This window comes from Bos grunniens, chromosome 15 (assembly GCF_055505025.1).
Source record: "Bos grunniens cultivar Pamir isolate PY7600 chromosome 15, Bosgru_T2T1.0, whole genome shotgun sequence".
NCBI classification, from domain to species: domain Eukaryota; kingdom Metazoa; phylum Chordata; class Mammalia; order Artiodactyla; family Bovidae; genus Bos; species Bos grunniens.
Window position 1 is genome coordinate 6636485 of NC_141179.1, and position 24874 is coordinate 6661358.

The window sequence follows — 24874 nt, forward strand, 5'->3', positions numbered from 1 at the left end:
CATTGTACAGGAGGCAGTGATCAATACCATCCCCAAGAAAAAGAAATGCAAAAGGCAAAATGATTGTCCAAGGAGGCCTTACAAATAGTTGAGAAAAGAAAAATGCAAAAGGCAAAGGAGAAAAGGCAATATATCCATTTGAATGCAGAGTTTCAAGAATAGCAAAGAGAGACAAGGAAGCCTTCCTCAGTGATCAATGCAAAGAAATAGAGGAAAACACAGAATGGGAAAGACTAGAGAGCTCTTCAAGAGAATTAGAGACACCAAGGGAACATTTCATGCAAAGATGGGCATAAGAAAGCATAATAAAGAACAAAAGTGGTATGGACCTAACAAAGGCAGAAGATACTAAGAAGAGGTGGCAAGAATACACAGAAGAACCGTACAAAAAAGATCTTAATGACTCAGATAACCACGATGGTGTGATCACTCACCTAGAGCCAGACATCCTGGAATGTGAAGTCAAGCAGGCTTTAGGAAGCATCACTATGAACAAAGTTAGTGGAGGTGATGGAATTTCAGTTGAGCTATTTCAAATCCTAAAAGATGATGCTATGAAAATGCTGCACTCGATAAGCCAGCAAATTTGGAAAACTCAGCTGTGGCCACAGGACTGGAAAATGTCACTTTTCATTCCAATCTCAAAGAAAGGCAAAGCCAAAGAATGTTCAAACTACCGCACAATTGCACTCATCTCACACGCTAGCAAAGTTATGCTCACATTTCTCCAAGCCAGGCTTCAACAGTACGTGAACTATGAACTTCCAGATGTTCAAGCTGGATTTAGAAAAGGCAGAGGAAGGAGAGATCAAATTGCCAACATCCGTTGGATCATCAATAAAGCAAGAGAGTTCCAGAAAAACATCTACTTCTGTTTTATTGACTATGCCAAACCATTTGACTGTGTGGATCACAACAAACGGTGAAAAATTCTAAAGAGATGGAAATAACAGAACACCTGACCTGCCTCCTGAGAAATCTGTATGCAGGAAGCAACAGTTAGAACTGGACATGGAACAACAGACTGGTTCCAAATAGGAAAAGGAGTACGTCAAGGCTGTATATTGTCACCCTGCTTATTTAACTTATATTCAGAATACATCATGAGAAATGTTGGGCTGGAAGAAGCACAAGCTGGAATCAAGACTGCCAGGAGAAATATCAATAACCTCAGACATGCAGATGACACCACCCTTATGGCAGAAAGTGAAGAACTAAACAGCCTCTTGATGAAAGTGAAAGAGGAGAGTGAAAAAGTTGGCTTAGAACTCAACATTCAGAAAACTAAGATATTGGTATCCAGTCCCATCACTTCATGGTAAATAGATAGAGAAACAATAGAAACAGTGACAGATTTTATTTTGGGAGCTCCAAAATCACTGCAGATGGTGACTGCAGCCATGAAATTAAAAGACATTTGCTCCTTGGAAGAAAAGTTATGGCCAACCTAGATAGCATATTAAAAAGCAGAGACATTATTTTGCCAACAAAGGTCTGTCTAGTCAAGGTTATGGTTTTCCCAGTAGTCATGTATGGATATGAGAGTTGGACTAATAGTCTTAATAGAGAAAGCTGAGCACCAAAGCATTGATGCTTTTTAACTGTGGTGTTGGAGAAGACTCTTGAGAGTCCCTTGGCCTGCAAGAAGATCCAACCAGTCAATCCTAAAGGAAATCAGTCCTGAGTATTCATTGGGAGGACTGATGCTGAACCTGAAACTCCAATACACCTGACGCGAAGAGCTGACTCATTTGAAAAGACCCTGATGCTGGGAAAGATTGAAGGCGGGAGGAGAAGGGGACCACAGAGGATGAGATGGTTGGATGGCATCACCAACTCAATGGACATGGGTTTGGGTGGACTTTGGGAGTTGGTGATGAACATGCAGGCCTGGTGTGCTGCAGTCCATGGGGTCGCAAAGAGTCGGACACGACTGAGAGACTGAGCTGAGCTGAACTGAAGGAATGTTCATAGCACAGGAAGTAAAGGCCACTGATGGAAACTTAAAGATCACCAATAGTTAAGATGTGGACACAAGAGGAGTTTAAACAGGAAAATCAGAATCAAAATAGAAGAAAAAACAAAAGAATGTATTACCACAGAATCCCAGGGAAGACAGCCTTTCATGAAGGAAGACAGGCATCAACTGCCCCTCTGTGATCAAATGTGATAAGGACCAAATAAGTTTTCCGGATTTAGCAACAAATGACTCTACACATATTTTTAGTTTAATATTTAACTTAAGCTCTGTAAGATGATTCCATTATGTCTCCCTACAAGATAGTTGAGTTCAGAGTATACTGACTCCTTTATCCCCAGGACCAAGCACTATAATGGATAAAAGAATGTTTTTGTTTTATGGATGAGTAAATTTGGGCAAGGGCTTCTCAGGTGACTCAGTGGTAAAGGATTTGCCTGTCAATTCAGGAGATGTGGGTTGGATCACTGGGTCAGGAAGATTCCTTGGAGAAAGAAATGGCAACCCACTACAACATTCTTGCCTGGGAAATCCTACAGACAAAAGAACCTGGCAGGCTACTGTCCAATGGGATCTCAAAAGAGTCAGACATGACTTAGCAACTAAACAACAATACAAATTTGAGAACATAGAAATATACTTAATGGTGCTAGCTCAAAGACAGTTCAGGAAAAAGTTTTCTTTCCTGAGTGAAGTCTTACGCACAAAAGAGAGAATTGCTATGATGAATAAAAATATATCTACAAAGAAAGAATTATCAAAACAATTTAGGAAGTATTTGTAGCTGGTTTTAGGAAAAGTTTTCTTCCTGATGCCCCTTGCCCTCAAATATTCACCTAGTCTACTTGATATTCCTTCTTTTGAAAAAGTCATTTAAAGCTATTTTTACCAAACACAAGTTCATGTGCCCAATGCCCATGGGATGAAACAAACCAAAACATCAGTAGTTGGAGCAGAAAGATTTATTGCAGGATCATGCAAGGAGACAGGTGGCTTGTATCTGAAAAACCCCCAACTCCTCGAAGGGTTTCAGCAAATCACTTTTAAAGGCAAGACGAGAGAGGGGCATGGCTGGTTGTTGCCAACTTCTTGGTGGAGGAATCGTTTGTTCTTGCAGCTGCCCATGTAGGTCAGTCACAGTGTTCCTGTAAACTTCCAACAGGACAAATACTCTTGTTTCTTCTGCAACTCTTTAATCTCTAAAAAAATGGACTCATCAAAGCCAGAGCCTTAAGAATAGGCTATCCTATATATTTCAGGCTATAGGCAACGTTGTTTTACAAAAGGCACAGAATCAGCATGACTAAACATGGGCAACAAAGCAAAAGTTCAAAGCAAAATACATTTTAAGCTAACTGCAGAAAATTCAGAAATAAACAACGTGCTACAGTAGAGTATACTCAGGAACGTGCCCAATGTAAACACTATGACTTCCCCTCTGTGACTTTGGAGACACTTACAGCGTTTGCTTCATCATGACTTAACTATTTGCATGTTTTATGTGTTAGTATTTTTCTATGCGTTTCACTTTTTTTTAATATTGTTTAAAATACAGATGTCCTGTTTATAATGCTCCCTCGATTTTTTCATTGAGAAGACATGTCGGAACACGTGTACCCCGGTGGCGGATGCATGTTGATGTATGGCAAAACCAATACAATATTGTAAAGTAAAAAAAATAATAATAATAATAAAATTTTTTTTTAAAAAGACATGTCTAAGTAGCAATTTGAGGGCTTCCCTGGTAGCTCGGTGGTAAAGAATCTGCCTGCCAATGCAGGAGACATAGTTCGATCCCTGATCTGGGAAGCGGAGCAACTAAGCCCATCTGTCATAAATACTGAGCCTGTGCTTAGAGCCCGGGGGTCCCAGCCGCTGAGCCCCCTGCCACAGTTCCTGCAGCCTGCATACGCTACAGCCTGTGCTCCGCAACAAAGGAAGCCACCGCGATGAAAAGCCTGCGCACCGCAGCCAGAGAGTAGCCCCACTGGCTGCAACTGGAGAAAACCCTGCGCAGCAACGAAGACCCAGCACAGCCAAAAATGAATGCACAAATAAAGGCTTTAAAATGAAAAAAAAAAAAACAAGTAGCAATTTGATTCTGGCAAAGAAAATATGTCTCCTCACAGGTTAAATTTATACAGAAGACAAGTGGGAAAAAAAACCCTTTGAAAGACAAATCCGTTGTGTGCTTCCTGCCAATAAGGGCATACTTCCTCGTTGTCATTAATGAAAGATAACACACGCTTTTCAAAGTTCCGTAAGACATTCCAAACAAAGAAAACACTCAAATGAGTCACCTGTTTCCACATTCAAGGTTAAGAAGCCATATAAATTTCTCCAGCCTCCGGCACAGAACACCAAATGCCCCGTAAGTGCGAGGAGACAGCTATGCGGCTGGCGCTGCTATGCGCTGCCTGCCTGCTGCCCGGCAGCCCGGCCCTGCCACTCGGCCCGGGCCCGGGAGGCGAGGGAGACCCACGCTGGCAGCTGGCTCAGGTACGTCTCTGGCCCACTCTCCCGGGCCGCCACGGACTTTCCAGACAAACTGTGCTTTGCCACTTTAATAACTTTCCCTATTATAAAGGCAATATATGATTTAATCAAGTAGCGATTAAGTGCAGGCTCTGAAGCTTGCCCAAAGGGGATTCAAGTTCCACCTCCTCCACTCGACTGCGTGGATGGACAGAGGCGTGTTATTAACCTTTGAGCTTCAGTTTTCTAGCTGAAGATACAACGATATCAGTCAAATAGGGGTGTTGTGAAGCAACATCCCTGAGACATATTATATAAATTGAAGCTTTCACGACCACTACAGTGTATTGTAACTCGAGATATTCTCATAAAGAGCAAAGTGATGCTCCTTAAGATGAGGACCCTAGTGATGGAGAGACATGAGAACAGAAAATGAGGGTAGATGTTGCAGCTCTCCTGCTGATAAACCGATGATGATGGGTGAGGCATGAACTTCTGACTTCGTTTTCTCATATATCCAGTGGAGACAGTAATACTGTGTTTTATCTGGAGAAGTCTAGCAAATAAATGAAGTGGTAACAATACCAGGTATCATGTATGTAACAACTTCAGATTATGAAATACGTCCTAAACGTGGTGTCATTGAATCCTCAGCTCTATCCTGGGAAAAAGAAGAAACCAAAGTAAAAGTAATTCACATCCCACATACTTGCTAACTGTAGAGACAAGAGTCAAGAACAAGTTCTGGTTCAAAAGTCATGTACTTTCCAATATATTACTTAATAATTATCCTAATGTGAGTGAGGGACAGAAAGTGTTAGTGGCTCAGTCGAGTCCAACTCTTTTTCGACCCCATGGACTACAGCCCACAGGGCTCCTCTGCCCATGGGATTCTCCAGGCAAGAATACTGGAGTGGGTGGCCATTCCCTTCTCCATGGGATCTTCCTGACCCAGGGATCAAACTCAAGCCTCCTTGGGTTCTCCTTCAGATTCTTTACAGGCTGAGCCACCAGAGAAGCCCAAAGTGTAATTAATTATTATTTGGTAAAAGTATTGTTTATAAATTTAAGCATAAGAAAAGTTGAGTTTTATTTCACACTAACTTTGACTTTTTTCAAAGTCCCTGTAATGTGTTGGATTGAACCATATGAAATTACTGATATTTGACCATTTTAAAAAAGTATTTATTTTATTTTTGGCTGCGCTGGGTCTTCGTTGCTGTATGTGGGCTTCCTCCAGTTGCAATGCATAGCCTTGTCATCGTGGTGGCATCTCTCGTAAGGACAATAGGCTCAGTATCTGTGGCACACAGGCTTAGTTGCGCCCCGGCATGTGGAATCCTCCCAGAGCAGGGGTCAAACCCATGTCCTCTGCATTGGCAGGCAGAGTTTTAACAACTGGACCATCAAGGAGGTCCTATTTGACTATTTTCTTTTGATCTGAAAAAGGTCCATTTCATATGGTTCCAACCTTCTGGATTCAGAAGGAGTCCACTTGCAGGAGTGTTGAGCCCCTCCACCCAGGGTGCAGATTGCCAGTAAACCAGAGGGAGGTTCTCTAGTTTTAAAGGAAGGTAGGAAAAGTCATCTCAAGGATACTGAGAGATTTCTTCCAGAAAGTGTCTTTGCAAAGCTGGTAGCTCTGGAAGGGAGAAAATGAGCTATTTGTTTTTAAATCAGGGATTAACTCCCAACTGTCATGGATGAACAGTGAGTACTTGTATTGAATGAAACACAGTCTTGGGAACAGGAAGAGAGAGCACCTTACTGCTAAGGTTACTTACGTGAAGTTCATAAACCTAACTCATTTTGACGGCACTATCACACATTAACATGACGCTGTACGTTTTTCTGAGGAAATGGGCTTTGGAATCAGAATTGGAGTTCAAATATCCGTTCCTTTTGTTACTCCTGGGTGACTTCATGCAAGTTACTCCCCTTCTCTGAGCCATGATTCTTCAAATGTGAAATAGGAAAGTATTGCCATACCCAACTTCCAGGGTGGTTATGAGGTTTAAATAAGATAAGCATATAAAGCTCTTGGTATATTCCCTGCCACTAGTAAGTGCTTCATCAAGGTTCTGGGGAGGCTGCTGCTGTTGTTATTTTCATTCACTCTCTATTTTTTCCTATTTAGGAAAAAATAAATATCCTCACACCCATTCACTGGGGTCCTTTAAGAAATTCCCCCGGACCTAACGGCACATGGAACACACCTAAGAAACCTGCTTTACCTTACAGCTTCACAAAGAGGGTTTTACAAAGAACTTAGCTATGGAAAGAGCTCTGGCCTGGCAAGCAGTCAAGAAACTCAGGACCAGTTTGCCTACTAGCATAATACATGACTGCGGAGCACATCATTTAGTTACTATGAGTTTTGATTTCTTCACCTAGAAAATACATATATTAAATGAAATAATGTCCTAATTTCCTTTCCCAGGACTAAAATGTTAAAACCTTTAACCTCAGGGGACCTGACCTCCAGAGCATCTTAGAAAGGGCTGGGTGACTTTGGATCTCCCCAAAGGGTCTCTGATGCCAAGGGCAGACCTCAGGTGCACACCTTGAGGGCAAACGGGGCACTCTTCCTGACTATTAAAAACAAGTCTGTGTTTTAAAATTATACAATGGGATAACAGAAAAAGAGAGGTACTCTTTTCTTTCGGCCATGAAATGAAATGGCAATGACTCATCATCAATATTACATTTCCTTCTCATGAATGTACTTTTGTTTTACCTGGTTACTGTGTAACTATTCTGCCTTCAAACTACTGTTTGGGTCCATAGGAATCAGAGGCAAAGATGTGCAGACTTCTGAGATAAAAGAAGACAACAAACAAGAATTACAGATCAATTACTCTTTCCAACAGGACTATCTTAAGAGGTTTTATTCATCTGACTCAAAAATTAAGGATGCCAATAGTTTAGAAGTCAGACTCAAGCGGATGGAAGGATTCTTTCACCTGCCTATAACTGGAATATTAAGCCCCCGTATTATAGAGATCATGGAGAAGCCCAGATGTGGAGTACCAGATGTTGCAGAATTTTCGCTATTCCCAAATCATCCTAAATGGACTTCTAAAGTAGTTACCTACAGGTCAGTTTTGCTTTGGCTCATTTTGGCAAAAGCAATATAGTCTTTTTCCTAAAAGGTCAAACATTGTTTTCTTGCTTGCTACCAGGATCATGTCATATACTTCAGACTTACCACATATCACAGTGAATCAATTAGTGGCCAAGGCCTTCAAAATATGGAGCGAAGCAATCCCACTGACGTTTAAGAGACTTAGATGGGGAACTGCTGATATCATGATTGGCTTTGCAAGAAGAGGTAAGGAAGATTCCTTCAGGCTGATCCTGTGCGCTGTTTTGCTTGTTGTGTATATCCGTGCCCTCCTGTTTTCCAGATTTAAAATCTTTAATGAGATATAGGTAGATGATAGACAGATACATCAATCTCTTTACAGATTAATGGGATACAGATATAAAGATAAGCATATATGTCAATGTTACTACATTTTTTTTCTAGTCCATTAATTTAGAGCCACTTTTTATAGCAGAAGATGGCAAACTATGATCCATGTGCCAAATCCGTAAATAAATATTTATTAGAACATAGCCATTCGGTTCAGTTCAGTCACTCAGCCATGTCTGACTCTATGACCCCATGGACTGCAGCACGCCAGGCCTCCCTGTCCATCACCAACTCCCAGAGCTTACTCAGACTTATGTCCATTGAACCAGGGTCTCCTGCAATGCAGGCGCATTCTTTAGCAACTGAGCTATGAGGGAAGCCCGAACACAGCCATGTTCTTTCACTTACCTATTGTCTGTGAGTGCGTTGGGCTACAATGACAGACTTTAGTAAATACAGCAGAGATCATGAAGCCCACAGATCTGGTCCTTTGCAGAAAAAGTTTGCCAACCTCTATTTTATAACATGAATCATTTTATATATGTGTGTAAGTTATAAGCAAGGGCTTCCCAAGTAGTGCTAGTGGTAAAGACCTGCCTGCCAGTGCAGGAGACATATAAGACACGTGTTTGATCCCTAGCTTGGGAAGGTCCCCTGGAGGAGGGCATGGCAACCCACTCCATATCCTTGCCTGGAGAATCCCGTGGACAGAGAAGCCAGGCAGGCTACGGTCCATAGTGTCGCAGGGAGTCAGACACGACTGAAGCAACTTAGCATGCACGCACATATATAAGCAAAAGAAGAGGTTACAACTTCCAAAAGCCCTAAGTGGTCTCCAAGAATTGAACTGCCCCTGTGGCCTATTGCCAACAGCTTTCATGTATTTAGTAAGAAAGCAGAAAATATAAAATTTTATATTAAAGGGCTTAAGGAGATAAAACCCATATACATGAACTGCTATTAATTACTGGTGCTTCATGGTACAAATTTTAGAGGCAAATGTTGCTCTTTTGGTCTGCTTTAATATTATACTTCCTGGGTGCTGTGAATTTAGCTGAAATTTAAACTTAAACACAATATTGACAAGAGTGAAGAAAACCTTATAGAAAGCACTGATCACGACACTCCATGCTTTTTAAGAACCAGATAAGTTGGATATGGCCAGATAACAGTTTGAAAATAAATTTCTCTGCATCACAAATAAAAGCACATCAAAATCTACTTTAGGACACCTTGAGCACAGTTCTTCAAGAAACTACTATATTCACAAAGAATAAGCTAGATTTTTATGAAAACTTACATTAAATGATATTCAATTACCTGCTGAATCCAGTATTCTCCACTCTGCCACCATGCGGCAAAGGAAAATGATCAAATTTAACGTTTAGATGGCACCATAAATTAGATGTGAATGTTTTAAAGTCCTGCATCAGTAAGCTTTCAAAATGTGGAGGTTATCAGGGATGAGCAGCAGCTGTATGAAAGAAAAAGTTCCTGTGACAAACAAATACCCAAACCACCCTGTCATGTAGCTGGCTGCTTGGACTGATCTTTTTCACCTCACTAATCATATAGACTGAAAGATGGAATGACTGGATATAGATTCAGTCTCTAAAGGCAATCGCCCTGCTTTCTTTCAGCTCACGGGGACCCGTATCCCTTTGATGGGCCAGGAGCCACACTGGCTCATGCCTTTGCACCCGGGCCAGGCCTGGGAGGAGATGCTCACTTCGATGAGGATGAACGCTGGACTGATGGTATCAGGATAGGTACAGCATCCTGTATCTCTTCCCCTACACATCCTTTTTAAAATCCTGAACTTTCCATATCTTAACTCTCTCTAACTTTGATAATTGCTTTGATTAATAATAGTTATCTAGTCTTGCTAACTGCCAACCTCTGTGCTTTAAATGTGCTCATAATGTTCCACGTATGGAAGATGGAGGCTCCGGCTACAGTGTCAAGCAACATTGGGTTCAATTTGCTCTACCTCTACCAGTTAGTCACATTCTCTTTGGACAAGTTACTTAACTTCTCTGAGCCTCAGTTTCCTCATCTGTGAAATGGAACTGTAAGTAATTCCCACCCCACAGGATTGTTGTTTGAATTAAATGAGATAATGCTTATGCAATGCTTAGCATAGTGCTTGGAATATATTAATATTTCAATAAATTATAACTATTTTGTATATATCCCCCAAATATTTTTTAATTAAAGGAGAAAAAGGGGCTGCTGCCGCCGCCGCTAAATCACTCAGTCGTGTCCGACTCTGTGCGACCCCATAGACAGCAGCCCACCAGGCTCCCCTGTCCCTGGGATTCTCCAGGCAAGAACACTGGATCGGGTTGCCATTTCCTTCTCCAATGCATGAAAGAGAAAAGTGAAAGTGAAGTCGCTCAGTCGTTTCCGACTCTTAGCGACCCCATGGACTGCAGCCCACCAGGCTCCTCCATCCATGGGATTTTCCAGGCAAAAGGACTGGAGTGGGGTGCCATTGCCTTCTCTGGAAAAAGGGGCAGAGACTATGATATTTGGAGTATTATATATAATTCTAATATTATATGGGCTTCCTAGTTTCCTCTAGTCACAAATAATCCACATGCCAATGCAGGAGACATAGAGATGTGGGTTCGATCCCTGGGACAGGAAGATCCCCTGAAGGAGGGCATGGCAACCCATTCCAGTATTCTTGCCTGGAGAATCCCATGGACAGAGGATCCCGCTGGGCTACAGTCCATAGCGTTGCAAAGACACGGGCACAACTGAAGCAACAGCACTCACACACTAATATTAGTCATTATTGGTCAGAAAGAACCCACACTATAACCCAGCCCATTGTGGTCATCATTTTACAAAGTGGAAGATTATAGACAAAACAGAAAACTAATGAAGAGAAGCTCTAGATAAATAATCCTAATTGAAAACAATGCTTTTAAAAAATTGGCTACTAACTGGCCCTGAAAGTAAAATGAATACCTGTGTTTGGCAGTGGGAATTCACCACCATAGTGATGCCTTGCTGTGAAAATCTAACCTATGTAAAATTATGACACTGCTTCCATCTCACATCTTGCGTGTGTTTTTCATTCTTCCCTCTTCCCACTCAAAGTAAACTAAAGACACCTTCCTTCAGTCTAATGCACCATGATTGGAACTCTGGCCCCTCAAACTCACACACTCGCAACTTCCTTGTTATTTGCAAAGCCTATCTATGAGTCTGAGGGAGAGAGAACATATATTTAACACACTTTAACAAATCGAAAGCAAATTGCAGCCTTGCCTGGAGGTCCTGCCCTACAGTCATGCTTTCTCAAAACCAGCTTTCTCTCTCCTGCTATTCAGAGCCACTATCATTGGGCTTCCCTGGTGGCTCAGAGGTTAAAGCGTCTGCCCGCAATGCGGGAGACCTGGGTTCAATCCCTGGGTCAGAAAGATCCCCTGGAGAAGGAAGTGGCAACCCACTCCAGTATTCTTGCCTGGAGAATCCCATGGACGGAGGAGCCTGGTGGGCCACAGTCCACGGGGTCGCAAAGAGTCAGACATGACTAAGAGACTTCACTTTCACTTTCATCATTTATTGAATATTCATCATTTTTCAGATATTGGGAAATTCAAGTTATTATGACAAATCTATAAGGTAGGAATTATTGTCTCCATTTAACAGATGAGGAACTGAGCCTCAGCAATACCCATTAATTTGTCCAGAGTTGTCCAGCTAGTAAGTAGCTGAGCCAGGTTTCAAACTCAGGTCTTTATAATAATCCTTTGCTTTCTGCTTCTGAACACTGCAGAGTGATTACATAAGAAGCAAATAGGCAGAAAAAAACTTATATTTTCTTAAAACCAGAAGTGGTGATAAGATTAAAGTACTACTTTTCTGATTCCTCTTTTAAACCTACCTCCTCATGAAGGCCTGGAAACAAATAATAAAACTATGGAGGATTTAAAGAGTTAGGTATCTTATAGTTACTTTGATTTTGATTATATGTTTTGATTTTATTATACATATAGTTATTTTTACAGTCACTGTATGTCTCTCTTTGGTCTCAGGAGTTAACTTCCTGTATGTTGCAACACATGAGCTTGGCCATTCCTTAGGTCTGAGTCATTCGTCTGATCCTAATGCTGTGATGTATCCAACCTACAGCAAAGAAGATTCCAAGAATTTCAAACTTTCACAGGATGATATCAACGGAATTCAGCTATTATACGGTAATACTTCCATATTTCCATAAGGAGGCATTGTCTCCTTATGGTAGGCCTGAATGAGAAAGGCTGGGAAATAGGTATTTACTCTGAAAAACACACTGGAACATATATCTCTAAAAGCCTATTGAGGGGAGAAATTTGAGACATTAGATACTTGAAATCTAATCAGACTATCTTATACTATGAGAATATTTATACTATGATTTTAAGTTTTCAGTAATATAATATCATTTGATGAAATCGTGAAAATGAAACTTCAAGGGGTTTTTCTTTAAGCTGCAACTCACTCTTACTTCTTGCTTGATTCAAGTACTTTAGGAGTCTCCCCCACAGGGATGGACTGAGGAATATAACACCTTCCCCTGTAGCTTCCCACTCCCAAGGATTTGGCCCTAGAGGAGGAAAAGTGACCTAATTTTTCCTGCCTGCATGTGTACATAGGGAAAGGGGTTAACCATAAACAGTGACTTCTTATAATTGTTAGTCATGACTGTATGAATATCCCATGTCCCAATCTACATGGGATTTTTTTGTTTTAATCAATTTCCAAACTCAGTTTTAAAAAAATTAACTGATTTGTATTTGCTTGATCAAGTCAGAAAGAGTATTGTGAGAAAGAAATCAAAGGACAAGGATAAAAAGCTATGTCTCCAGACAAATGAAAGATTTAATTATATAGGTATTAAATGTAAAGAGTTTATTAATTCTTATAGAAAATATAATAGTAATAGAGCAGAAAATATAATAGTAGGAATCAAAGAAGATAAATAAATCATCCAAGGACAAATTCTGGGTTCTTGAACAAAGATTCCAAGCCAGGGCTGCATGACTTCACACGTTCTACTACACAATTCAGCTGATCACTACTTAGTATGCTTTTAAAAGCAATTTGGAAAAGAGAATATATACAGAATGATATCTTTAAGTAAACAGATACAATTAAACTTTTCTGGCAAAAATGTCAGGATGATAAGAATACACTGCAAAAAGATCACCTAAGAGTCTTTGAATGTTCAGAAAAGCAATGAAAGTGCTCCCACATAATAAGTAATGCAATGTCCTCAGAGGGAAATTACTCCTGAAAGATAACAGATTGAAGCTGTAATTTACTATTAATCAGCTTTTCTCAAATTGTGTTTCCAGAACACTTGGCCTACCAGACAATTCCCGCCCCTACCCAGCCCCCACCAAAAAAAAAAAAAGATGCTTTGGAGAAACAAATTCAAAAACCACTACCTACTGTATTTGAGGTACACAGGATGTTACAGAGAACCTAACAAACTCTCATTTAATTCAGCGCTTACTAAATTACAATCCTCTGTGTGGAACACCCATTGAGCCCTCTCAGAATAGCATTTCAAAGAAGACAGTTTGGAAAATATCATGTAACTGTACCTCAAAGTTCTTATTTAAGGAGATGCTGCTGTCAAAAAAGTTCATGAAACACTGACAACTGTTGGCAGTTTTCACCAACAAAGTAGAAAATATTATTAGTACCTCCCCTTATATAAAACCATGGAACTCATGGATTAGTGCTTTATATCCTATGTTTTAGAGAGTGAGGTGCCTCCAGTCAAAGTTGGAAAGAGGTAGCTTCTGGATAAATTAAAGCAAGACTTAATTATATAGGTATTAAATGTAAGGTGTTTATTAACCCAAGAAGTGATATGAGCAGAAAATATAAATTCAAAAGAATGTGATTAAACTCACAAATGTAGAATTCCCAATATTCTTTTCAGGATTATAAAAATAATAGCTAAAATGCATCAAGTTTATATAGCGTACCAAGCATTTCACATGCATTATCTTGTTTATTCCAACAATCCAGTAAATTCTTAGTGCCCTTGTTCTATAGATTGGTAATCTAATACAAAGAGAGGCTGTTAATAAGGAGTATCTTACCCAAGATCATGCATCTGGTAAAATGGCAGAGACAGGATGCAAAAGTATCTGACCCCCAAGGCCTACACACTATTCAGTGCTGCCTTTTTAGCCTTTGGAGGTTCATCTTCGAAACTTGTCCCAGGCATAGAAAAGTGGGCTGGATGAATGAGTACCTACTGCAACACTTCTTGTGTTTTTTTAGCCTTAGGATTTGTGTGTGTGTGTGTTTTATACAATGCCAGAACGTTCTTATTTTTGTCTCTTAACAGGAAAGAGAAATGATTCAAGAAAAAAATAGAAACTTCAGCAAAACACACCTTCATTCATTGGGTTCTATGTAACCATTCCCAACCAGAAATAATGAGCACTGTTCCCGTCTTCCATTTAACACTTGCTGCCTCCAACCTTGTATTGTGGTTGGTTTTTATGTCTCTCCATTTGCGGATAAACTTGTTTACAACATCAGTATGTCTTACTCATCTATGACTCTCCTCAAGCAAGATGCACTTGGTGGATGACAATAAATGTTAAACATACAGATAAATACAATTTTTATTTCTTGGTAAAACTATTCTGGCTTCCCAGGTGGTATGGTAGTAAAGAATCTGCTTGCCAATGCAGGAGACCCCAGAGACTCGGGTTCGATCCCTGGGTTAGGAAGATCCCCTGGAGCGGGAAACAGTAACCTGCTCCAGTATTCTTGCCTGGAAAGTTCCATGGACAGAGGAGTCTGGCGGGCTACAGTCCATGGGGCCGCAAAGAGTCGGACATGACTGAAGTGACTGAGTACAAAAATGATTTCTATTTGGGAGGACTGTGGCAAAAGAAGATATCCCATACAATGAAATCAAAGGCTGAAACCAAAAACATAAGTAACCCCACCACATTATTTTGGGTGTTCAGTTGCCCTTAAACTATTATCAGGTCAGGTATGGTGTAATATAACCCAAGACAGTAGAGCCCAAAAGCACACTAAGTTCCCCTCACCCTTTGGGCTGAGCGCTCACTGTGAGTATTCTGGGTAGTCCAGTGATTCCCACAAAACACATGTGAATTCCCAAGGATTTGCATTCTCATAGCCACTCCCAGCGGCAAGCTCCCCTCGGACCTGACCTCACTCCATCTCTCCCACCACAGCTGCCCTGGCCCCCCTCCTCTGCCCCACGGCAACACAGATATAGATATGGCTCACCCTCTTCTCTCTTCCTTTCTCCAAACCAGTCCTATAGACTTTGTGAGATCTGTATCAACCATGCGGTTTTACACTGCATAAGGACACTGATTGACCAAAACTCCATTTGGATGTTATCCTCATCCTTCACATCCTTGATGCGTCCCAGCGTCAGGAGTTTCCCACCGGCCAGCAGCCTCCGCAGGCCCCAACCTCCTCCCTCATCTCTCCTGATCTTCAGATCTCTACACCCTAGTCCTTGTAGCTTCCCTCAGAAGCTCATCTCCTGAAGTCCAAGGAGCTCTCCCTTTCCAGGCGTAGAGACTCACTACCATGTTTCTGTGGGAAAAACACTCTCCATGCGGGGCTTAACCCTCAGCAGGACAGAACCGGAAAAGGCTTTTCCATGTGAGCTGCTCCTCCATACGCCCTACACCCCTGCATGGTTTTCTTTGCAAATGGGGGGATGAATAATTGGAACTGACTTTCTTTCTGATACAAATAATGCCACACATAAGCGCCCTGAAAAGATCTGTTATTTCACCCAAAATATATCAATAATTCAAAACTCAGAAATACTGCCAAAACCATTAGGAAACCATTCCAAAAATACAAAAAATGAGAAGGGGAATCCACTACCTAGGCAAAATATAAGGTATATATGAATAGGAGTTCAAAGATTTTTTAGAAACATAAGGGAACAGGTCTATGATAAAAATGTAGAAGAAGATAGAAGTCATTAAAATTCCTCATTTTGTAGATGATAAAACAGATCAAGAGAAGTTAAGTGATTTCCATCAGTTTCATAGTAAACAAATATCTTGTATTTAAAGCATTTCTTGTTTTTTTGTTTGCATTTTGCTTTGGCAGCAGAACACAGTATCTATCTCGCAGCTGAAATGCAGGTTAATTGTTTTGACCTGCCCAGCATCCTTTCACCCTACTTTTGGGGACAGGGACCCTCTTTCTCCTTTGTAGACTGTCTTAGTGAGACATCACTAAGTATGCCACATACTGCCAGGGCTGAGAAGGCTTACAGGAACCAAGTTTGGCCTCTCAGACACTCACCTGTAAACACCAGAGGCTGATTTACCCTGGCAGTGGGTTTTGGAGACACTGCCTACTCAGTCCTACACTCAGATAAATCTCTGAAGCTGCCTTGGGTCCTGTCCTACAAACATCTCAGGTACAGGGCTTCTCTTTGAGGTTTTGCAGCTGACTACAGGGCTTTCCAATAAATTTTATCTTTTGCTTCTACTAACCAGAGTCAGTTTGTGCCTGTTGTTTGCAAATCTCTGCCATGGTAGCTTGACCAGCTCTCCTATGGTGTATGACACAAGGGCTCTGTTGTGTATCTCACCAGTCTTAAATATGAAGTTAAGCACTAACTAAGCATAGAAACTGAATTTTCTTATTTCTATGCAAAATGCATAAGCTCACTTCTAACTAGAAATCCTGCCTAGAAAATAAGAACCCATGTTCTTTTTTTTTTTAATTATGGTTAAGTACACATAAAATTTACCGTTTTAGCCATTTTTAAGTGTATAGTTCATATTAAGTATACCCATATTGTTCTGCAAGAGTAAATGTTCTTACCCTTGGCACTATTAGCATGTTCAACTGACTAATTCTTCATGAGAGGCTGTTCTGGGCATTGGATGATGCTCAGCAGCATCCCATGGCCTCCCCACTCAGTTCAGTTCAGTTCAATCACTCAGTCATGTCCGACTCTGCAATCCCATGGACTGCAGCATGCCAGGCCTGTCCATCACCAACTCCAGAGTTTACTCAAACTCACGTCCATTGAGTCGGTGATGCCATCCAACCATCTCATCCTCTGTTGCTCCCTTCTTCTCCCCACTAGATGCCAGTAAACCGTCCTCAATCATGGCAACCAAAGATGTCTTACAACACTGCCAAATGACCTCTAAGGGGCAAAATAACCCTTAGTTGAGATCTATGAAGCTAGAGAAAATAAATTCTTATTTTAATGAATTATACGCAATGTCCCTTTACCTTTTTTCATCCCTTTCATCTGCTAATCCTGGGCCATCCCATGGGAAAGGAGAACCAACAAAAGATTAATGTGGCTTTGTTTTTGAGACATTTATTTGACAAAGGGACTATCATATTTTAAGGAATAAAACCAACTGTATGTTAAAACCAAAATACTGCATACTTACAGAAGTTCACAAAACTTGTTTATATTTTATTGATTACTTTTATTATCTTTTCTAATTTTAAAGTCAAATTCCAGTTTAAAATAAAAGGCTGAGCACTGAAATTTATCTTTACTTTCCTCTGAGTTTCCATCTAATGGTAGTAAGGCAATAAAACAGAATAGAAGGAGGTCTACCCATAGACAAGGAATTTCAATTTATGAAGGAAATTAAAGGAAATTAAATTTATGAAGACCTAATACAGCTGATGGGTGAAATATATCAGACTCAGTCTGGGATATGTGGAGAGGTCTCAAGTGGAAATGAGAGTCAACTATGGTTACAGGATGAAATGTGAATTTGATCAATCATGACAATATAAAAATGTAGGAAATTGGAGCACATTGCCAATGCCACATATTGTAAAACATAATATACATGTTTACATATTAACATTGCTAAAAATAAGATGACATCTTGCAATAGGGGCTGGCAATTCTCCAGGAGATTTGGGTTTGCTTTTGCCTATCACATGGAGCCTATCACCCTGACATCTCTCTACAATGAATCATGTGCTTGGGGTTGTTTTCACTGTACTGTTTGTGTGAATTCAGTCAGCAATTCTGAGAGAGTACCAGGTTGCCAATATCAAAAAAGCAAGAGAGTTCCAGAAAAACATCTACTTCTGCTTTATTGATTATGCCAAAGCCTTTGACTGTGTGGATCACAACAAACTGTGGAAAGTTCTTCAAGAGATGGGAATATCAGACCACCTGACCTGCCTCCTGAAAAATCTATATGCAAGTCAAGAAGCAACAGTTAGAACTGTACATGGAACAACAGACTGTTTCCAAAGCAGGAAAGGAGTTCGTCAAGGCTGTATATTGTCACCTTGCTTATTTAACTTATATGCAGAGTACATCATGTGAAATGTTGGACTGGATGAGGCACAAGCTGGAATCACAATTGCTGGGAGAAATATCGATAACCTCAGATATGCAGATGACACCACCCTTATGGCAGAAAGTGAAGAACTAAACAGCCTCTATATGAAAGTGAAAGAGGAGAGTGAAAAAGTTGGCTTAAAGCTCAACATTCAGAAAACTAAGGTCATGGCATCTGGTCCCATCATTCATGGCAAATAGATGAGGAAACAGTGGAAACAGTGACTGACTTTATTTTTGGGGCTCCAAAATCACTGCAGATGGTGACTGCAGCCATGAAATTAAAAGACACTTGCTCCTTGGAAGAAAAGTTATGGCCAACCTAGATAGCATATTAAAAAGCAGAGACATTACTTTGCCAACAAAGGTCCATCTAGTCAAAGCTATGGTTTTTCCACTACTCATGTATGGATGTGAGAGTTGGACCATAAAGAAAGCTGAGCATCAAAGAATTGATGCTTTTGAACTGTGGTGTTGTAGAAGACTCTTGAGTGTCCCTTGGACTGCAAGGAGATCCATCCAACCAGTCCATCCTAAAGGAAATCAGTCCTGAATGTTCATTGGAAGGACTGATGCTGAAGCTGAAACTCCAATACTTTGGCCATGTGATGCAACGGACTGACTCATTTGAAAAGACCCTGATGCTGGGAAAGATTGAAGGCGGGAAGAGAAGGAGATGACAGAAGATGAGATGGTTGGATGGCATCACCAACTCAATGGACATGAGTTTGAGTAAACTCCAGTTGGTGATGGACAGGGAAGCCCAGCGTGCTGCGGTTCATGGGGTTGTAAAGAGTTGGACACGACTGAGCCACTGAAGTGAACTGAACCAGGCTGGAGACCACAAGGTCAGGTAGGATGGTTTCTTCCTCTCAGCTCTATGATTGAGACAGCCATGTGCTCTTGCTGCATTTTTGGTGTGGCAGGTTTACTTCTCTTTAATTCTTTTACCAAAAGACCAGCCATTTGTTATCCCAGCCTTATGTTGGGATCTTATGTTAGAATCTGCTGCTTGAATGTCTTGAACACAGAGATGGTTCATCCTACAATAGATGACATTTTAATTCACTGAAACGTGCTTGCTGGAGTACCAAGTTTAGATGCAGTACATGAAAAGAGACACAACTTTGTACAGTAATCTTCCACAATGGAGTGTTACTCAGCCATTAAAAAGAATACATTTGAATCAGTTCTAATGAGGTGGATGAAACTGGAGCCTATTATACAGAGTGAAGTAAGCCAGAAAGAAAAACACCAATACAGTATACTAACGCATATATATGGAATTTAGAAAGATGGTAACAATAACCCTGTATACGAGACAGCAAAAGAGACACTGATGTATAGAACAGTCTTTTGGATTCTGTGGGAGAGGGAGAGGGTGGGATGATTTGGGAGAATGGCATTGAAATACGTATAATATCATATATGAAATGAGTCGCCAGTCCAGGTTCAATGCACGATACTGGATGCTTGGGGCTGGCGCACTCAGACGACCCAGAGGGATGGTATGGGGAGGGAGGAGGGAGGGGGATGGGGATGGGGAACACATGTATACCTGTGGTGGATTCATTTTGATATTTGGCAAAACCAATACAATATTGTAAAGTTTAAAAATAAAAAAAATTTAAAAAAAAGAAAAGAGACACAATTTTGTACAGTAATTTTCCCTTAAGTTTCAGTTTTCCAGAACTATTGATTTCTTGTCAGTATTTTTAGGGATAAACACAAATAACACTCACCTTCAGATCCTGGCCAGCTGCCTGACAGTCCTTGCTCTCTGAGAATGTCATTGACCCACGGCGGATCCAGAGCGCCAAGTGTTTCCTATCCCACCTCCTGCCACAGTCGTCTGGAGCGAAGGCAGACACCCACCCTAGGCAAGGCCCTTGAGGTATCTTCTCCAGGGGGACTGTGATTCCATTCACTTATTTATTCAATGATATTTATTGAGTGTTTACCATGTTCCAGACACAATTTTAAACTTAAGGATATAATTTCAAACAAAGTCATTATGCATGTGGATCTCACAAATTCACCATAAGCAGTAATGAACAGAGAGACTCAGAAACTGAAATTTCTGAGCTGAGTCTTGTTCATGGTCAGATTCTTTAGGAATACTCCATAAACTTCTGTGGCTCAAGATCCTAGAAATTCTTAGTATTTTCCTTTCGTAAGGCCTGGTTGTTCAGTATTTTTCTGGATTCTATAAGGCATTGTAATGTCCTTTCAATAAATCTCCTCTTCAACTAAGCTAATATCAGAATAAGTCCAAAAATTAAGAGAAATAGTATAACACAGGCATCTTCTTCCTCTCTTCATCAGCATTATCTACCATGGTTTGCCATGGAATCTTCCAGAAAAAATGGAGTCCAACAAGAAAGAACAAAGATCAGATCAAAAGTGACTGAAGAGGGGCTTCCCTGGTGGCTCGGAGGTAAAGAATCCACCTGCCAATGCAGGGTACACGGGTTCCCCTGACTGGGGGAAATTCACAATTGCTGTCACCAGAACTACTGAACCTGTGCTCTAGAGCCTGGAGGCTACTGCTGAGCCCACCCGCCACAACCACTGAAGCATGCACTCCCTAAAGCCTGTGCTCTGCAGCAGGAGAAGCCACCGCAATGAGAGGCCTGCACCCCATAACTGGAGAGTAGCCCCCAGTCTCCACAGCTAGAGGCAAGCCCCTGCAGCAATGAAGACCAAGCACAGCCAAAATAAATTAATAAATAAAATCATTTTTTTAAGTGACTGAAGAGGTATAGACTGTGTAAGCCCCGTGCAAAGCTAACCAGGGCTACCCTTTGTTGTCAGTCCATTGCTGTTAATGTAAAAACAATGATATGTAATAAAAAGAGTATTAACCATGTCTGAGGTTCTGTTTGGGTTCTAGCTGTGCTCTGACAGACAGTAAGGAAAGCTTGGGCTTCCTTACTTCTCTTGGCTTTGGACTATCCTTTGAGTTCTCTTACTTCATAAAGCAGGACTTAGAGATCTAGAATTCAGTGATCAACTAAGGATTCACTCTTGACTAAATTTGCCTGTCAGTTTGATTAGGAAAAACAAGGAGATGAAGGCAGATGTTTGCCATCAGAATCACTCCCTGAGGCTCTACAAGGAAAATAGTCCCAGCTTACAGCACTTAAGCAGACACAAAAAATATGCATGTAGGCATTTCCTTTTCTTCACCTGGCAACTCTTGCAATTCTTCACACCTCGGCCCTGACATTTCCACACCCTCCACTTCACCCCTGCATCTGCTTAGTTCCCCTGAAGTCCTTCCACGGTACCAAACGTGTACCCCTCATGGTCATCTTTTGTCTCACTGACTTCCAATCTTCTGATGAATACACAGTCTCCACTAGATTGTCAGTTCCTTTATGAAGCTGAATGGGTTTTTGTGCAAAGGAAAATTATTCCTAAAGCAAAATGAAAGGTTCACTCACAGAAACCTCTCGTTTAGGTTGTGTCCAAATTAAGAAATCATTCAAAGATTTCTAAAAGACATAAGATCAAGTTATACATTAAAATGTAACTGGATTGATATCCTAGAAATAAAGAAAAAAAACAGAACTTAGAAATTAAAAACAAAAAAACAAACACAGAGGAAGTTTCTGAGAAGACGGTGGAATAGGAAGCATCAGAAATGTATCTCCCCTCCTAGACAAAAATTGCACTGACCAACTCTGTCTAAGGCAACTTGTTTGGAACTCTGGAGACTATAGAGGGCCTGAAACTTCCAGGGGAAGGCTTGGACTGTAAATTTTAGTCAATACTGGTCAATTTCAGCTCTTAGTATTAGCACCCACCTCTCAGCCCTATGGCAGGCAGCTATGCACATACTCCTGAAGCAGCTTGTACCCAGTTTGCACAGCCGTGGGAGTGAGGATGTCCTCCAAATGTTAGAAGTCTGATATTTGATCACTAATGGCTCCTTTTGTTTTTTGGGTTTTTTTTTTTTTACTGCACCATATGGCATATGGGATCTTAGTTCCTCACCAGAGATTGAACCCAGATGCCCTGCATTGAAAGCATGGAGTCTTAACCATTGGACTGTCAAGGAAGTCCCACTGATGCTGCTTCTACCACAAAAGTGCAGACTAAAAGGAAATATTCCTTGGGTTGCATCTCCTCATACCATTTCAAGTCTCTCCCCATCCTGCCAAAGTGATTTCCAGGTGCTTTAAAGGATCAGTGACTTTTTCCCCCTCATTTATGTCTTTTTTCCCTATTAAGGGCCAGACAGAAGACTGTGCGTGCATGCTCAGTGGCTTCAGTCGTGTCCTACTCTTTGAGACCCCATGGACCATAGTCTGCCAGGTTCTTCTGTCCATGGGATTCTACCGGCAAGAATACTGTAGTGGGTTTCCATGCCTGGAAATTCAAAAGCAACTGCAGATACAGAGAAAATTAGAAAGTTACCACACATGCCCTGGAGAAAGTACAGACTCACAAAAGACCTGAGAAAACCTTAAGTTTGTACCTCAGGCAGATCTTTGGCACAGAGATAGTCTATAACAATAAAGAAAAATAAACAGAAACAAAACAAACAACAAAAAGAAAACATTGTGAAAGGAGGAGAATCAGATTTCCAGAGTTACCACATTATTAGCTTCAATTGGGCAGTTTTCAACAACAACAAAGGAAAAAATCACAAGGCATTCAAAGAACCACAAAATATGACTCATCCAAAGGAAAAATAAAGCAACAGAAACTGTTCCTGACAAATACCTGATAGTGGATTTAGTACAAAAAAAACTCTAAAGAAAGTATCTTAAAGATGATCAAAGGACTAAAAGAAGACATGGGGGAAATCAAGAAAGCAATGTATGAACAAAATGGAAATATCAATAAAGAAATATTGAAAAGAAAACCAAAACGAAATTCTGGAGCTGAAAAGTAAAATAAGTGAAATTTTAAAATTCACTAGAGGAATTCAAAGGTCAATTTGAGCAGGTAGAAGAAAGAACCAGCAAACTTGAAAATAGGACAAAGGAAATTATTAAATCACAGGAAGAAAAAAGAAAAAAAAGACGGAAGAAAAATGGTCATCAAGTGGACCAAAGACATATTATGGCAGTCCAAGATGGAGGAGAGAGAATAGAACATACTAAATATTTAAATAATGGCCAACAACTTCCCAAACGTGATAAAAGACATGAATATGAATGTCAAATAAACTCAACAAAGTCCAAACAGATAAAGAAATCCACACCAAGACACATTTCAATCAAGCTGAAAAGTAAAGACAAAGAGGGACTCTTGAAAGCACCAAAAGAGAAGCAATTCATCATATACAAGGGATCCTCAATAAGATTATAAACAAATTCTCATCAGAAATTTTGGAGATCAGAGGAATTAAGCCGATACATTCAAAGTGCTAAAAGGGAAAAAAACTGTCAACCAAGAACCCTATATCTGCTGGAACTATCCTTCAAAAGTGAGGGAAGGGCATTCCCTGGAGGCCTAGTTGTTAGGACTCAGCTCTTTCACTGCTATGGGCCTGGGTTCAATCCCTGGTGGGAGAACTAAGATCCCTCAAGCCGGGCAGCGTGGCCAACAACAACAAAAGTGTGGGGAAAATTAAGACATGACCAAATGCAGAAGGAGCTCACAGCCGCTAGCCCTGTCCTGCAAGAAACGGTTACAACAGTCCTGTAGACTGAAGTGAAAAGACAATATCTCAAAGCCACATGAGTAAGAAAGATCTCAGTAATATAAAGAGACAGCCAATTACAAAAGCTACTATTGCTGTAGCAATGATACATAACTCTACTTTTTTTCTACATGATTTAGAAGACGAATCCTTTTCTTAATTATTAATCTAAAACTAGTATTATTGTAACTTTGGCTTATAACTCCACATTGTTTTCTACATAAAAGATATTTAAAATTTCTAATTTATATTTTGGGACACAATTGTATAAAGATGTAATACTGTGACATCAGCAACTGAAAGGGGTGGAGATGGAGCTGTTGTGTATGTTATTGAAATTGAGCAAGTATGAAGTACAATTAGAGTGCTATAACCTTAGGTTGTTAAATATAATCCCCATGGAATCCACAAAGAAAATAGCTCAGTAAAACACACAAAGGAAATGAAAAAGGAATTGAAATATTTCGCTACAAAAAAGTATACACTAGGTATAAAATAAGATGTAATGCAAGAAATGAGGGACAAAAAATTATAAGGCATATAAAAAACAAATAACAAAATGTCAGAAGTCTCAAACTCTCCAATCAAAGAGATTGCCCAAATGGTTTAAAAAAACATGATACAACTATGTACTGTCTCCAAGAGACTCACTTTAATTCAAAAACACAAAATAGGTTGAAGGTGAAAGGACAGAAAAGGATATTTCATGCAAATAGTAACCAAACGATTGCAGAGGTGGCTATACTAACAGCAGATAAGCTATACTTTTAAGTCAAAAATCTTTACAAGAGTCAAAGAAGGACATTATATATTAACAAAAGTTCTAAGCAGAAAGATTATGTAATAGAGAGTTCCCTGTTAGTCTAGAGGTTGGGATTCTATGTTTTCACTCCCACGACCTGGATTCATACCCTGAGTAGAGAACTGAGATCCCACAGATGTGCACGTTAAGTCACTTCAGTTCAGTTCAGTCGCTCAGTCGTG

General features: G+C 40.4%; 1 protein-coding gene across 4 annotated transcripts; it reads left to right on the forward strand.

Annotated features, from left to right (window-relative positions):
- The first annotated feature begins 4337 nt into the window (after window positions 1–4337).
- Window positions 4338–14504, forward strand: MMP7 (matrix metallopeptidase 7). 4 transcript variants are annotated; one of them, XM_086338850.1, is made up of 6 exons: window positions 4338–4477; window positions 7241–7550; window positions 7636–7784; window positions 9509–9637; window positions 11918–12079; window positions 14230–14504. In XM_086338850.1, exons 1-6 carry the CDS (start codon window positions 4387–4389, stop codon window positions 14256–14258), a joined length of 870 nt encoding a protein of 289 aa, XP_086194976.1. In that variant the 5' UTR covers window positions 4338–4386; the 3' UTR covers window positions 14259–14504. The 4 variants fall into 4 exon arrangements, with proteins under 4 accessions (XP_086194976.1, XP_086194977.1, XP_086194978.1 ...); XM_086338851.1 differs by having other exon boundaries at window positions 9509–9625; XM_086338852.1 differs by having other exon boundaries at window positions 7324–7550.
- Window positions 14505–24874: the final 10370 nt, after the last annotated feature.